A 17,943-nucleotide genomic window follows, 5' to 3' on the forward strand; every position below is an offset into this window, starting at 1 on the left:
CTACTATTATGAGAAATAGATCAATAAATTCAGCACTGTTTTAACCTAGAGATTCATTCCCTAGAGCATCTGGACCCAATTTAAGTGAAAGAGAGCTTTGGGGTCTTTGTCATGCTCTCTTCCCCATACTTTTAAGAATCAAATGTGAGTTCTTAGTCTTTCTCCTCTCCAGACTTTAACTAGCAAGAGCAAGACGACCTGGTATTCGTGACTTGGCCCCTAGAGTGTATAGCGGAGAAGCAAGAGCTTCCTTGTTCTAAATAAGGCCATTGTCCTACTTAACTCTGGACACTTGATCTTGTGCAATTTTCAAAAGAAAGAAGAGCTATCTATAGGAGGTAGTAGAGGTGAATTGAGGAAGGAAAGTAGTAAGCTTTGGGGTCAAACAATAAAGTTAGTAAATTCACACCTTATATTGACAACATGCTAAACTTGCCCTAAATTATGGGAATTGAAGCCACAGGCAGACATCTTATCTGATATATGAGGGCACCTTAGCTTGTCCACATCCTCAGGAAACATAAGCAACACTTAATGCTTGAATATTTTACTATTTATCCTTTGGGGGGGCATTGAGAGAAGATACAATTTCTTTAGGGGACAAATAAGCACCTTCCACAGTTATGGGGAAAGGTTAGCTTTTAATTGATGCCAGAGGAAGAAAAGAGGCAAAAGAAGTGTGGCTTCCTGCCTTGGTTTCCAGTGTGGGTGACATATTACCCCCACACCTCTGCCAGTGTTGCTAAGGGCCTCTACCCCCAAACACAACCACCAAGCCATGTTTAGGATCAGGGAATGGCCTGTGCTCCCCTTCTAGGACATCACAGAAGAATTTAGATTCTCTGCTGCTGGCGGCTTAAAAAGAACATCACTCTTTCCATTTACTTGTTGGTTGTAACTTCTTACACAGGCCTCTGGTTATGAGTATGAAATTGTAACTGCCAGGTAAGAATTTACTCTCTTAGACCCAAGAATCCCTGGGTTCTTGAGCTTTGCATTCTTAGCAAACAAAACTTCCTATTTAAGTAGGTCAAAAAAAAGTTTTTGAGGGTTTTTGTGGTACTCTAGAAGTCACATTGCTTTCACTGGGTTGCTTTGATCACAGGATATTTGTCCTGTGAGCTTTACTATGTTAAGTTACCATCACTGTTTTCAACAAAATGCTTATGTGTATTTTTTTAGACTAGAAACAAATCATAAAAGAGAGAGAAAATAAATGAGTCAGTGCTTTCCCTGAAAAGAAATACAAATATATTTAAAAGCTCTGTACTGTAATGTGTAATTTGTGAAATATACATATTATCACAATTTCTATTTTTAGCCATAATTTTAAACACTTCCTAGAATTCATCTGTGATTGAATGCACATATATTATGGGAAGTTGGTTTTATCAGATTCACACCAATCATAAGATAAATACCATAAGACGTCTTCATTCATTTAAAAATAACACATTAAAAAACATACATGGAACACTCTGTTTCCACTTAAACATTTACTTAAAAGTTTAAATATCTTTGACTTCCTTCAATTTTAACCATCTTTTTTTTTAAGTTTATTTATTGAGAGAGAGAACAAGCAAGGAAGGGGTAGATAGAGAGAAGAGAGAGAGGGATAGAGAGAATCCCAAGCAAGCACCGTGCTGTCAGCACAGAGTCCTGTCAAGGTGGAGCCCAACTCGGGGTTTGATCTCACAAACCATGAGGTCTGAGCTGAGCCAAAATCAAGAGCACCCCAAATTTTAACCATCTTTGATTTCTACTTATTGGCACGAAAGCAGACTTTTTACCCAAAAGTCCCTGAATATTTTGCCTTTAACGTTACTATCTAGAATCATTACTATTGGCACAATTAGGCTGGCCTGTGTTCTCCTTGGATAAGGAATTACAGAGTGATCTCTGCCAGAAGCATTGTGCCTCTGTTCATTTTAAATTCTCCTTATTGTCATTTTATTAATCAAGCCAATCAAATTATGAGATAGCTTTACTGAGAGGTTGCTATGGGCCAAAAATATGTTAAATGCTAGAAATTCAAAGAAAAGGGACTCTGCCTTTAAGAAACTCTCAGTAGAAAATGATCCTTGGCTAGACTCTGAATTCACAAGAAATATTGCCAGTGATTAATAAGTGCTCCAATAATAGGGATGGATGTGATTGCTAGAAAAAGGCAAAAACATAAGCCTCATCCTTGTGTATTTCAGGGTATTCTCTGATACCTGGCTGTCTAGCAGTTTTTTACCTTCGACATTGTATAAACTGGCAATAAGATTAACAAAAATTCCTTCTTTCTCTCATAACCATAATCATATTCCCATCTTTACACAGCTTCCCATTAACAAATATTCTGTTTATTTGCAGATGTGTATATAATCTATCTGATCTTTTGCAAAGTTAATTAACCACCAGACATTTAAAAACCTGAGCACTCACTTCATATAGAATGCTGTGGAATAACAACCCAAAAGATTGACCATTGTTTTTTTATGATAGCCAAATCAGTGATACTCTGGCTCATGTCTCAGGGGGAAAAAATAAGTTCAGCACAAATGACTATAATTGTTGAGGGACCACAACTCAATCCATATCCAAGATGACTTAAATTTACCTCCTATATGACTCAAATGAAAAAATTTATTTTCCCCTACTTGGAGTCCAGTTTGTCTGTTTTGTAATTCAATGCTACAACTCACCAAAACATTCTAAAGTACTTTAGTATGTTCTTACTGCTTAAAATAGTTTTTTAATTGTAAAATCAAATTGCATACAATGTAGAAAGTTTTTAAAAATTTAGACCAGCAAAAAGGAAATACCCATCATCTCTATAATCCCATAATTTCACTACTAGCAACCCCTCTTTAATGATTTAAAATATATCTTTAAAGCTTCAGTCTCTTTGTCTCTCCCCATCTCTTCCCCTCTCTCCTCCTCTGTCTCCTTTTCCCCATCCCTCCCTCTCTGTCTCAGCCTCTCTGTCTCTCTCAATATGGTGTTTTGCAACCTGCATTTTTCACTTCATCATACAGTCAGAATTTACTTAGACACATTTCTAGTGCTTTCCAGAGGCCAGATACCTAAACTATCTTCTACAACTTAGTTTTTGGATGTATCTTAGGAGTCTATTATAGTTTATTTAACCCTATTTGGGGGTACTAGGTTATTTCCAACTTATTCATAATTATAAACACCATTTTAAGAAGCACACATTCTTAGCCAAATACTTTTGTATATCTTTGAACATTTCATTAAAGATGCATTCCTAGAGGCGCCTGGATGGCTCAGTCGGTTAAGTATCCGACTTCGGTTAAGGTCATGATCTCATCTCTCGTGGTCTCGAGCCCCGCATCAGGCTCTGTGCAGACAGCTTGGAGCCTGGAGCCTGCTTCAGATTCTGTGTCTCCTTCTCTCTCTGCCCTTCCCCCAATCATGCTCTGTCTGTCTCTCATTCAAAAATAAACAAACATTTTAAAAAATGCATAGACATTCAATTTTTTTAAAAAAAGATGCATTCCTAGATGTAAAATTGCTGGGGTGCAAAATATTACTATTGCTTTTAAAGGCAGTGATATGTAAAGTGCTCTCCATAAAGGTTGTACCAGTTTGCATTCCCACCAACAGGTATGTTAGAGGATTTCCCAGAAGTCCGTTCCAACACTGTAGATTAGCATGTTTTCAAAACCCTTGCCAATTTTATAGGTCTAAATGATATCTATTATTGTTCCAATTTGCAACAAGGACAACTTTTTCATATATTTATTTTTTGATTTTACAAGCAATATTCTTGGTAGATGACTTGTATTTAAGATAAATCTCTGGCTATAACTTCAGGTGCATAGATGTCCATATTTTTATTCTTCCTCAGCCCTTATTCTTCATTTTTCTTGTCATTTGCTGAGTAGTCAAGTTGCCCAGGCAGTATTGTGAGTGTGGGGACAAGCTGAGAGAGCCACACCTGAAAAGTGACTAAACACTCCATATATCTATACATCTTTTTTTGTTCCTCTTCTGGAATTCCTATGATATGGATATTGTTCCATTTGACTGTATCACTCGGCTCTCAAACTCTCCTTTAGTGTTCCTGGATCAGTTTATCTCTCTTTTTCTTGGCTTCCTCTTTTTCTATAATTGTGTCTCTAATTCACCTATTCTTCTCTCTGCCTCTTCAATCCGTTCAATGGATGCCTCCATTTTATTATGCACCTCATTTATAGCATTGTTTAATTCATCACAACTATTTTTAAGCTCCATAGTCTTTGTAGCAATGGTTTCTCTGATGTCTTCCATGCCTTTTTCAAGCCCAGTGATTAATTTTGTGACTATTGTTCTAAATTCTTGGTCAGTTATGTTGCTTATATCTGTTTTGAGCAGTTCTTTAGCTGTCATTTCTTCCTGGAATTTCTTTAAAGGAGAGTTCTTTTGTTTTGTCATTCTGGCTAGCTTTCTGTCTCTTGTTAGTTTTAAAAGCTTGTTATGCATTCTGCACCTGCGAGCACTGCTGTATTAAAGAAGGCTCATTGACTGTCCAGAGCCTGTCCATTCAGGAAGTGTTCTTTTAATGGTGTCTCTTGGTCTCTCTTGTTGAGACTTTGGTTATTTTATTTCCCTACTTGTAGTGGTATTTGGGACTTTCCACCATGTGTACTTTGATTTGTTTTTTGAGGTAGCACTATAAGGTTGTTTTCTCAGTGGACTCTGTCTCCTTTTCCTCCCAAACTCCTGTGGTTCAGTGTCCTGAAGGCTTCAAGCCTTCTCCATTTGAGAGATGGAGGCAAGTGAAATGTATGGAGCTCCCTACTTCTCTGTCATCTTGCCTCTCTATACATCTTTTTTTATCTTGACATTGGTCATTTATTATTGGATGATGTAACTGAAAATTGCAGATATCGTTTTATAGTTGCTGCAGTTTCATAGACTTCAGAGACCATAGGACTGCAATAATGTCATCGGATCTCTCATCTTTTCCTATCTCTTCATGGGCTTTTTTCCCCTGTGTTGTCTTAATTCTTTCCTTTAAGTTTTTTTTTTTTTTTTTTTGAGAGGCAGACAAAAAGACAGAGAATCCCAAGCAGGCCCTGCACTGTCAGCACAGAGCCTGACGCGAGGCTCAGACTCACAAACCGTGAAGTCAAGAGTCTGTCGCTTAACCAACTGAGCCACCCAGGTGCCCCTGTGTTGTCTTCACTCTTAAATGCAAGATGCCTACCAACGGCTCATGTTACTCAGAGACAGCAATTTCTAGGGGGAATAAAATACCTCTTACAATGGCTCCCAACAAGTCCCTTGGAGAATTCTGATTGGTTCATTTTGAGTCATGTGTTCATTCTTAAGGGAAATGCTCTGTATAAGCAGCCTAGGTCAAGAATACACTTCTGAGGGAAGCCTAGTGACAGCCCTTGACTCAGGAGCGGAGTCAGGATAAGGTTGGGAGTGATGGAGATGTCAGTTCTCAAAAGGTAAAGACACTAACAGATAAAAACTAAATAATGTTCTCCATATTATGGTCACTTAGAAAAAGAGCTAAAGGTAATTTGACAATAAACTATTTGTAAAAAAAAAAAAGAAAGAAAGAAAAAGAGCTAAAGGGGATGCAGGAAGGGAGAAAGAGATAACTTTGAAATAGAATTCTGTGAATACCAAAAATTTTTTTTAAATTATTTTAGAGAAAGAGCACGTGACCAGATGAGATGGGCAGAGAGAGACAGAATCTTTGAACAAAATTTTTTAAAATATTTGTTTATTTTTGACAGAAAGAAAGAGACAGAAGGCAAATGGGGGAGGGGCAGAGAGAGAGGGAGACAGATTCCAAAGCAGGCTCCAGGCTCTGAGCTACCAGCACAGAATGTGATATGGGGCTTGCACACATGAACCATGAGACCATAAGTAAGATGCTTAACCCACTGAGCCACCCAGGCGCCCCAGGAAAGAGACAGAATCTTAAACAGGCTCCATGTTCAGCACAAAGCCCAACATGGTGCTTGATTCCACAACAGGGATCATGACCTGAGCCAAAATCAACAGAGACACTCAACAGACTGAGCCACCCAGGAGCCCCCCAAAAAAATTTTAGTCATTTTTTATTATGGGAAAATATACATAATATAAAATATATTTTTAAATTATTCTTAAGTGTACCATTCTGAGGCATGAAGTACACTCACACTATTTGCAGTCACCATCACTTTCCATCACCACCATCCATTTCCAGAACTATTTTCATCTTGCAAAACTGAAACTCTGTAGCCATCATACTCCCCATCTCTCCCCGACCCTGGAAACTACCATTCTACTTCCATCTCTGTTGTAGCATGTATCAGAATTCCCTTCTTTTGTGAGGCTGAGTAATATTCCATCATACATATAAACACCAAACTTTAAAAAAAATTTTAAGTGTTTATTTATTTTTGAGAGAGAGAGAGAGTGCAAGCAGGGGAGGGGCAGAGAGAGAGGGAGACACAGAATCCAAAGCAGACTCCAGGCTCTGAGCCATCAGCAAAGAGCCTGACATGGGGCTTGAACCCACCAACCATGACATCATGACCTGAGCTGAAGCCGGACATTAACCAACTGAGCCACCCAGGCACCCCATGAACACCAAACTTTTAAAGTGAGTAGTGAAATAAAGGTTAGAAGAGGAAATAGTCTGCTGGAGTGGAGTGATAGAAAAAACACTTTCAGAGATCCTTTCACAAGAGCCAAAGGCAAAGGTTTCAAGGGGAAAGGGACCAAAACAGCAAATGCTGCAGAAGTCAAGGTCAATGGTGATTGCACAGGAATCTCAGAATTTGTCAATTAGAAAATCATTAATGACTTTCACAACTGTGGTTTTGGTGGAACTGTGGGTCTGAATCTTGACAGGCTGGGGTTCAAGAGAAGATGGGAGATGAGGTAAAAGACCAGTATAATATAAAACCCTTAGTTCAGCTGTTAAGAAGAGGAGATACAGTGGTAGCTGAGAAGAAAGAATTTGAGGAGTGATTTTTTTTTTTTTTTTTTTTTTTTTTTTTTTTTTGGTATAGGAGAAACCTGATCATATTAGTATCCCCAGAGGAGTAGAGAATAAAGTATACAAAAGAGTAGCAATGTCAGATGGCAAAGTACGGTGTAAGGTGAGGTGGTAGGGATGGAATGAGGGAGATATTGAGCGCTGATTGGGCTGGTTTCCTAAATAAAATGGAAAGTTTTATCAACTAGCTACTTTATAAAGAATTTATGTTTGTATGGTGGCTCCTAAGAGTTACATTTTGTTGCAGATCCACCAGATGTTCCTGACAAGGTAACCTGTGTCATTTATGAATATTCAGGCAACATGACTTGTACCTGGAATTCTGGGAAGCCCACCTACATAGACACAATGTATGTGGTGTATGTGAAGAGGTAGGTTCCTTCAACAGTTTAACATGAGCAGTTCCACTCCAGTCTAGTCAATGTTCTGCCTCCAGCAGGGATCCAAAAAAATCAGCCTTAAACATTATACGTACACCGGTTATCCCCAATGACCTAATTATCATCAGTGAAGCTCTTTGAACCCTTTTTGAGCCATTTATATTTTCACTCTGTGCGACAATGTGTTCTATAATCTTTCTGCCCTTTAATTCATTGGTACATAGCTAGGGTCAGGGACTTGATGGTGATATAGCACAGACTAGCTTCAAAAGGGCCTTTGCTTCAATCTCAGCTCTATACTCTTTCTAGGGTTTAGGCAACTTGCTCAACCTCTCCGAATTGCCTTTCTTTATCTTTAAAATGGGTCTAAAAAATAGAACCTAATGCACAGGTTTATTCTAATTATTTAAGTGGAATTTGGCTTTTAAAGCGTTTAGTACAGTGCCAGGTCCACCATTGGCACTAAATTCATGAAAGCTATTAGTTATTAATAATGACCCCCAAATCTTACATTTGGTTCCTGTACAGGCCGACCATCTTTTCTGGTTTTCCTGAGACTCAGGGAGTCCCCAGGACACAGGACTTTGAGTTTTAAAACTGAAGTAATAACTGAGTTTAAGTGGTAATTTTCTATTTGCAGTCCAGGAGAGCTTTACAGAAAGACTCTTGTTACATTCTTACAATAACCAGACTTCAGGAGCCAAGATGATCATGCCAAAATCTCTTAAGTTTTATGCTTAAAGATAAATAGTTGATCATAAAAGTTGTACTACTTCATAGTAAATTATATTTGAGTGCTTATTCAGAAATTGCAAAATAGGAAACGTTGATGTGAAAAAATCCCTTTCCCTTCCCCAATGTACATAGCTGAAATCTTCCTTTGTTACATTTAAACTATATCCATGTATGTTAGTCTGTTTTTGAATACTCTGATAGTGTTAAGGATGAAAATAAAATTAAATTAATTTTTAAAAAGTTATGGCAAACAAGATTAAGTTAGTCATTCATCATGTTTCCAATTTTGTTTATTTTTTTTCAAAGAATGCCTTCAGTGGCATATTTGAAGTACACTTTTTTTTCCTGTTTGTAAGTCTCAAAAAATTTCCCCAACTACTAATTTTTTAAAAAGCATTTATGGGGGGGTACATGGGTGGCTCAGTCAGTTAAGCATCTGACTTCGGCCCAGATCATGATCTCATGGTTCATGAGTCCCGCATCGGGCTCTGTGCTGACAGCTCAGAGCCTGGAGCCTGGTTCAGATTCTGTCTCTCTCACTCTCTCTCTCTGCCCCTCCCCTACTCGTGCTCTGTCTCTCTGTCTCTCTCTCTCCAGAATAAACATTTAAAAATTAATAAAATAAAATAAAAAGCATTTGTAGGATCCTTACTATTTGCTAAGCACTGGGTCAAAAGCTTTATATGTGCTACTTCATTTAACCTTTTACACAACCTTGTGAGGTAAATATGATTATTTTTCCAGTTTTTGTAGACAAAGCAACTAAGCCTCGGTGGGTTAGGCAATGTGTCCAGGGACACACAGCTCCAGAGAGGGACAGGTGGGATTTGAACTAGGGCTGACCTGACTACCTTCTTCCCAATTTAATTATTTTCTGCTGGAGTGGTGTGGGAGCCAGATCACAGGGCATATTTGAGAGATGATAACCAGTTCTAATCACAATAGAACAGAATAATCTTCCAATCTTCTCTCTCCACATGTAACATACTCAGAAAAATTTTGATTAAATGAAACATGAAAAGTAACACTTCATTCCAAGAAATTCTGTGTAAAAACCAGGCAGATTTTACAAAGACACTGCTAAGCCTGGAGTAATGGCCTATGTGCCAGAGGCAAGAAGCTCACACATTACATTCTGAGTAGGGGTTAGACAGAGGCAAGGGCGGGTATCAAAGGGATGGTGGAAACACTGAGATTAGGGGCGGGTTGTCTGTCCGGTGCCCTCCATACTTCACGTGCACCACGTCTTCAATCCTCAGCTCAGCCTTGTGAAGTAACTATGATTACTGTCTCCATTTTACAGTGCTCATGTTTCCTCTCCAGAGTCACCTGGCTAAGACATAAGGGAGACAGGGTTCTAACACAGGTCTGAGACTTAACCTCTACCCTTTGGCTCTAAGATAAAGTAGTTCTCTAGAGATTAAAAGAGGACAAGAAAACTAGAGCATCACTGTAAAGTCAACTTCAGGAATGAGAAAATGTAAACAGTAAGGGAGCAACCCCCACAGCACACGTTCACAGAAAAGCTAGATAGTGCCAGACTGACAGTGAAAGCATAGTGCCTTCAGGATTTACACTATCTTATGGAACTTTTACTACCTCATGGGCCCGCTGATCTTTGTTGGTTGGTGAATTGTTTTCCTTTTAATATAACAGCTTTCTTGAGTATAATTCACAAACCATACAATTCACCTTATTTAAAGTATAAGCATTCTATGATTTTAGTACATTCACAATTTCAGAACATTTTCTTATGCCAAAAGGAAACTGCATATCCATTAGCGGTAACTCTATTTCCTTCAACTTTCCCATCCCAAGGGATCCTCTGGGGACTTGTCTACTTTGGACACTTCATATAAAAGGAATCATACAATATGTGGTCTTCCATGACTGGCTCTTTCACCTTTAGCATAAGCCTTTCAACATTCATCTGTGGTGTAGCATGTATGAGCACTTCATTTCTTTTTATGACCAAATAATGTTCCATTGTATGAATATATCACATTGACTTAATCCATTCATTAGTTGATGCACATTAGGGTTGTTTCCACTTTTTGGTTATTATGAGCAATGCTTTCATGGTATTCATATACAAGATTTTGTGTAGACATAGGTTTTCATTTCTTTTGGGCATACACTTGGGAATAGAATTGTGACGTCATATGTTAATTCTCTTTAACCTTTTGAAGAACTGCATACTATTTTCTAAAACAACCACACAATTTTGTTTTTGTTTTTTTTTTTAATTTTTTTAAAATTTATTCTTTCTAGGAGAGAGAGTGAGCAGGGGAGGGTCAGAGACAGAGGGAGTCACAGACTGAAACAGGCTCCAGGCTCTGAGCTGGCAGTCAGCACAGAGCCCGACGTGGGGCTCGAACCCACGAACCGCGAGATCATGACCTAAGCGAAAGTCGGACGCTTAACCGACTAAGCCACCCAGGCACCCCACAACCACACAATTTTGCATTCACTCTGGGAGTGTATGAGGGTTCCAATTTCTGTACATTCTTGTCAACACTTATTATTATCGTATTGGTTATTGCCAACCTAGTGGATATGAGTTAACTCATTTAAGTTACACTTACTTGCCCTCTCAGGTTCTTGACAATAAAATTGCATTGTAAATTTGGAAAAGGCATACCACTATTTGAGAAGATATATTTGTTGAACAAAAACTTGCCAACCACCACCTAATTTCCTATTTAGTCTCATAAAAATGTTCTCCAAATATTTTGATTATTTATTATAGATTTCTTTTACAATCTATTAATGCACTCAGTGATATATATTTAAATTATTTACACATGGCTTTTTTGAGAAACACATCTACCTTATAAAGTGAGAAATACCTGTAGTAATTATGAGTATTTGAGATTGTTTTCAATATTCAAGTCACTTTGAAAAAATTAAAAACTGATTTATTAAGATCATGCTTTTAGAGCTATCCATTGGAAAGAACAAGGCTGCCCCTCCCCTGCTTGTTCTCTCGCTTTCTCTCAAAGTAAATAAGTAAACTTTTTAAAAAAATGATCATTGGGGTGCCTTGGTGGCTCAGTCTGTTATGTATCTGACTCGATTCCAGCTCAGGTCATGATCTCATGATTTGTGAGATTGAGACAAGCTCTGTGCTGACAATGTAGAGCCTGCTTGGAATTCTCTCTTTCCCCCTCTTGGCCCCTACACCACTTGCACTTGGCACACACTCATGGGCTCTCTCTCTCTCTCAAAATAAGCAAATAAACTTAAAAAATGATCATTTACAGGGTATAAAAACAATTTTACTTATTTTCAGCTAACAGTAATTTTAGACATATGAATATCTAGAACAAGATGTTAAGCATGCCCTGAAAAACTAATTTTTTTAGCTGTTGTACATATATCAGTAGCTGTTGTACATATATCAGTAGGAAAGTCACTCATTCATTCAAACTAGAAGTGTAATCTCAAAATGGGCAAGACTTTTTGCTATTTTATTCACTGCTAAATCACTTGAGCCTAGAATGGGGCCTGGCACATTGTAATGGCTCAATTGATAGTCACTAAGTGATTATTCTGATAGGTAGCAATAGACATTTCCTGCATTCTCCTTTCATAGTCAAGTTAAATAATAATAATACAAGGTCTTACATATTAGAAAAACTTTTTTCACCTTTTCTGAAATCCAACAGTAAATTACAGCCCAACTCAGACAAACCTAACCCGAATTCTAATTGATTGAGTCCAGATTAATGGAATTTTATCATATTTTGAAAAGAACATAAAAATGTTAATGATTTGCATAAAAATGAATGTTCTCCTCTAGCAAAATCAAAGAATGAGCTCCTATAAGAACAAACTGGAAAAGGAAATAAACATCTATCCATCTCACAATTAATTAAAAACACACTAATGAGTTGAAAAAAAGAGAGAAGAGAAAGTTAATTTTTCTATCAAAAAGGCCTCCCCCTCGCCCCTAGGAAAAAGTTGACTTATAACCAATTTGTGGTTGAAGTAGTTTAAAAAGGTTATACTAAATCCTGGGTTCTTAGGGTATTTTCCACTTTGGCAGGTAGGTAGAGATCAACATTTGCGAAGTTTCACTTCCAACTCATGTGGTTCTGTTTTCCAGTAAAATCACATTTACAGGAGAGGCATTTCACCTCTGCTCACCCACGTTTCCCACTAGTGGCCGAAAGGTGACATTCCTTGTGTGGCAGCCTAGGGGCTATCTGGGCTTCCATTCACATGCCCTCCTCTACCTCTCAGTAGGTACCACTGTTTATCAATAAGTGGTGATAGGAAAAACCAAAAAAGAAGAAACTCTGCTAATAAACATCTACCTACTATTGTCTGTTACCCTTAACAGCTTCATGTAAATACGTTCTTTCTTTATCTTGGAAACTCTTTCGATGTCCATTGCAATGCCTTCTACTCAATAAATACTTGTTGAATGAAAATGAATGCATGATGGCCCCTTGTTTTTTTCTATTCAAATCAATTTAGCAAACATTTATTTAGCATTTTGTGTCTTCTTGTTCCTATGTTAAACTCTAGAGATTTTTTGTAGCTAGGCACCATCTCTGTGCATGACACACTCATAAACTCACTAGAATAATACCAATGATGGAATTTTCAGGCACTATGAAAGACCAGTAGGGCAATTATTTTTAGATGCAATATCATTGTAGACCTCCTAAGATCAATTGCCTCTTCTGTCAATTCATAAGGACTGCTTGTTTTTGCCATCTCTTCTCCACATGCATATTCCTAATAACCAGAAAGACTTCTTAGGTATGATTCCAAGTATCTTTAAGGCTGTGATACTATATTTCAGTCATTCTTTTAGGACTCAATAAACAGTCATATTTTTAAATCCATTTCCTCACCAGTTCTGCACCTGTACTAGCAAAGCTAATTGTGGCTGGGGACAAACACAAACTTACTGATTGATATGACTTTATATTCATGACCACTCATCTTTACTGGGCCCTGGCAGCTACCCAGTATCCTACCACATTTCACTGGCCAAGTCACTCCTCCACTAAGCCAGATCGTTACTTCATTTCTTTTGCTCTCATTTCTGGTCTCCAGCATGTTTTCTCCCTTCTTGTGCTCTGTTGATGACCTGCTTTCTACTTCATTGAGAAAACAGGAGCAATGAGAAATATGATAAGCTCCCCCATCTACTGACACATTGAATTCTGTATCCATATACTTGGTCTTCCTTTTCACTACTGCGCATGAACTGCGGTTCCCCTGAGCCAACTATCTACCTCTTGTGCTAGATCTTACCTCCTGCCTCCTAAAGGACATTGCTCCCACCATGTTCCTCTCTTTCTTCTGCAGCCTACCTTTTCTATTTTTACTGGATCATTCCATTAGCTTGCAGGGTCCACCCTCTCGAAAAATACAACTTTCCCTTGGTCTTTCCCCTCCACTACTCTATTTCTCTGTTCCTCTTTATGGCAAAACTTCTCAAGAGTTGTCTGTACTTTTTTAAAAGTGTATTTATTATTTTGTGAGAGAAAGTGCAGGCGGGGCAGAGAGAGAATCCCAAGAAGTCTCCACACTGTCAGCACAGCACCTGATGTGAGGCTCGAACCTACAGAACCACAAGATCATGATTTGAGCCAAAACCAAGAGTTCGATGCTTAACCAACTGAACCACCCAGGTGCGCCAAGAGTTGTCTATACTTTCTGTCTCTACTTCCTCTCTCATCCTTGCTTTAAGCTAGCTTAATCAAGTTTTCAGTATCCACTGAGAGAGGTCTTAACAGTGTTACTAATGACTTCCCCATTGCCAAATCCAATGGTTTATTCTCAGTACTTATCTTCCTTATGAGGAGCATTTAACAGCTTTTCACTTCCTTCTTTTGGTTTGGGGTACACCACTCCCTTTTGATTTTCCTCCCACCTTCCTGGATGCTTTCTCTCACTCTCTAGATGATGCCTCTTCATTTCCAGTGAAGTAACAAACCCCCAGAGCTTTATTCCTAGCACCTCCTATTATTTCTGTCTACACTCATTACCTAAAAGACATAATGCAAATTATAGTGTAAAACTCCCTAATTTATCTATCTTGAATCCAGATATCTTCCCTGTCTGCAGCTACCATATATCCAATATCTTATTCAGCACTTCCTCTTAGACATCCAAAAGGTATCTCAAAGGTAATATTTTCAAAAGCCAAATATCCAGTTACCTTTCCCCATATTTGCATTCCCCTTCTCAGTATATGGGAACTCCCTCTTCATATTATCTGGGCCAAAATCACTGGAGTCCTCCTAAATTACTCCCTACCATGCCCTTAACAAAATTAATCAGCAAAACCTCTTTTGGATTTGACCTCTTCTCACTAACCAGTTTGCAATCCCAGGTCAAGAAATACCCTCTTATCTGACTTAGTACAAGAACTTTCTAACTGGTGTCCTAGCCTCATCCTTTGCCCTCCTATAGTCATTCACAAGTAGCCAGAGAAATCCTTTTCTCATGTACCTCAGATCAAGTCACTCGACTGCTCAAAACCTCCCATTTCACTCACAGATCAAAGCCAGAGTCCTTCAAAGGCTCTTTGTGACCTTACACTACCTTCTAAATCTCTCCTTTCTCCAGAACTCTCTGATCTCATCTTTAATCCCTTTCTATCTCTTTCACCTACACCACGCCTCACTGACTTCCTTGCTATTTGTGGACTGGACAAGCAAGATCCTGATCCTGCTTCAGGGCCTTTGCATATCCCTAGAATGCTCTTCCTCCAGAGAGGAGGAAAATCACCTTCTCAGACAGGCCTTCCCCATCTTCCTTTAAAAATTAAAAAAAAATCCCCATTCCTACCTCTAGTACTTCCTAACCCTTTTTTGCTTTATTTTTCTTTCGAACATCGATCACCATATAACATATTATCTATTGATTTGTTTCCACTGGAATGTGTGCTCCATGAAGGTCAGGACTATATCTGTTTTCTTCATACTTGTAGCCCCAATGTCCAAAGTAATGCTTGGAACATAGTGGAGATTAAGTAAATACTTGCTAAATGAGTAGCTAAATAAATGGAAAACACTATTCACCATTATCACCATAAATTGGCAATGTTTATTGAAAATCTATGAAATACAGCTAGTGCTAGGTACATGGTAAGCTTCAGAGAAACATAAATCATGCTGACTCCCTTCAACAAATATCTGTTATGTAATAATAAGCACACCAAAAACAGAAATAGAAATAAGAAATTTTTTAAAAACTTTGTAATATACAGTTTTGTGTAAAAATAGTCCCAAAGTATAGTTAGTCACTCATTATTACGGGATTCCTCACCTAAAAGAGTGTTCATGGTCTAGGTGCTAATATGAAAGTAGATTTTAAAAGCAGAATTAAATTACCTAATACCTATGGTTCATGTTGGTTTAAGCATGTATTTCCATTTTGACTGTGGTCTCAACATATGTGGTAAAAGAATTAGCCACAAACCAATTAAGGACATGCATGTGGTTTTCTCTGACTGGAAAATATTCAAAGATGCCCTACTTGCTACTTACCCATAGTTGCCATTTTCTTATTTTTACATTTGAAATCTTATCGAGCATGAGGTTAGCATACCTTAAAAGAAATTCTCTGTAATTTATTTACATTCTGCCTTATTTCAGAAGAAATATAAGGGAACTATGTAAACATCTGAATTTTTAATGGAGTGATTTAATTTCAAACACAAGTAATATAAAAGAAACTTCACTTGTTGAAATATAACAACTTTTAAAGTTTCATTTGTACTCTTTAGAATGTGTAAAAGTCATGTCATAAATACCTTTTAATTAATAATAATAATCGTCTGCTTTATAAGCCCTTTATAATGTGTGAAGCCGTCTGCTCCATGCTTCCTTGTCTCATTAACTCACTTATCTGAGTTTACTCATGATAACAACAATGTTATTCTTTCTGTTGCACAGATGAGTAAACTGAAATACACAGAGGTTAAGTAAAAGTCCCACATTTTATCAAGGGGCAGAGCCAAGATTTGAACCTATAGGTTCTTTTCTAAAACCCAAGCCCTCTGCTATTCATCACTATTGACATGTCTTTGTCTTCTCATGGTGTTCATAGTGATGTCCCTGCTGCTGAGAGGAAAAGAGGCAGCATGAGAAAATATGCACTGAGGGTTAAAAACCTGAGTTGAACTTAGTTGGTGCCACCTGCATGCTATAGAGACTCGTCACCCTTACCCACATTTCCCTGTTAGCCTTAGAGAAAGTCTTTGACTGCGTGCTGAGATTATCCTGCTCTAGAAGTGACAATAGGTTTAAAATAGAGATACTATATAATTTCTGTATTATTCTGATTCATAAATGTATTTATTGCTTGGTAGCATGAGGCTAGTTCCCCTTTTCCTTGCTGGAGTTCTGTGTCTCAGCAAGAATGCCACTCTGGATTCTACCAGATCATTGTGGCTGGCAAGTTATAACCCTGGCTGGGATAGTTTGGGGCTGGAGAAATTTGGGAGTTGCTAAATAGACATATGGTGGTAACAAGACATGAAGAGCAGCCTAGAATGAAATGATTGTGAGTTTTAAACTCTTCCTTCCCCACAAACCCTATCAAGTCAGCCTCCCAGGACAGAAAAAAATGTTGATGGTATTAGACAAAGAAACCAAGCAATGCATGCCTCAGCAACACAAGTACTATAATCAGAATAGTGCAAGAAGATGACAAACATGACCCTTAGTCAAGGACGACATACAAATTTGTGAAGCATTTCTATTTGTTAAATATAAGAATATAGGGTACTTGTCTTTTCACCTGTGTTCAATTCCACGGTTTTTTTTCCCCCTCTAAATTAGTATATCTATATCGTTATGTTTCACAATGCAATAAAGTTAATGTAGGGATCTACAAGTAATATACCGAACATAATACAGAGATAAAGCCTAGACCATGGCCACAGCTATCAAAACAGGAACAAAAGATAAAATATGAAAATTGGGGCTCTTGGGTGGTTCAGTTGGTTAGGCATGATCCCTTGGTTCAAGTCATGATCCCTTGGTTTGCGAGTTCAAGCCCCACATTGGGCTCTCTGCTGTTAGTAAGGAGCCTGCTTTGGATCCTCTGTCCCCCGCCACCCCCGCTTGGCCCTCTCCTGCTTGCACACACTCTCTCTCTCAAAATAAATAACATTTAAAACAAGAAAATAATAGCTAAATAAATGCTTCACCTTCTTTGGTTGAAGGGTAGCAGAGAAAAAGTAGTTTAAAATGGCAAACTGAGGACATCAGAAAGGCAGCATGCTGCTGACAACAATGGAGATACTGGCAAAAAGTCCTGACATGCATGGAAAGATAATTCAGTTATAAATATGCTGTAGATGGGGCGCCTGGGTGGCTCAGTCTCTTGAGCATCCAACTTCAGCTCAGGTCATGATCTCACTTGTGGGTTCAAGCCCCGCATTGGACTCTGTGCTGACAGCTCAGAGCCTGGAACCTGCTTCAGATTCTGTGTCTCCCTCTCTCTGGGCCCCTCCCCTGCTTGCACTCTGTCTCTATAACATAAATAAATGTTAAAATAAATAAATAAATACGCTATAGTTCTGGTCTTAGGCAGATATCCAAATCATCTCCCTGTGAGAGGGCAGATATTCAGTAGCTGTACATGTGAAATAGTGATAGAAACCAGGAAGGTGAATAAACTGAGGGAAAAGGCAAGTACCAAGAGGGACAAGAGGTGATCCTCGCTGTGGTGGGGTTGAATAGATCTGACTTAGAAGATTAAGGAGGGCAATTCAAGTGGAGGGTTGGAGAAGGAAAGACATTACTAAGCAGGCATGAGAAAAAGATTTAGTCTCTCTTGCCCAGAACACGGAGT

At 38.3% G+C, this 17,943-nt stretch overlaps 1 protein-coding gene across 1 annotated transcript in view; it reads left to right on the forward strand.

The window, feature by feature from the left end:
- Positions 1–17,943, forward strand: part of IL23R (interleukin 23 receptor) — a 58,558-nt gene that overhangs the window by 6,205 nt on the left and 34,410 nt on the right. Inside the window, exon 4 of the mRNA XM_039233410.1 lies at positions 7,248–7,371. Coding sequence (XP_039089341.1) covers positions 7,248–7,371 — 124 coding nt within the window. The remainder of the gene's footprint in view (positions 1–7,247; positions 7,372–17,943) is intronic.

The sequence above is a fragment of the Hyaena hyaena genome, unplaced genomic scaffold, assembly GCF_003009895.1.
Source record: "Hyaena hyaena isolate Hyena2069 unplaced genomic scaffold, ASM300989v1 scaffold_75, whole genome shotgun sequence".
NCBI classification, from domain to species: domain Eukaryota; kingdom Metazoa; phylum Chordata; class Mammalia; order Carnivora; family Hyaenidae; genus Hyaena; species Hyaena hyaena.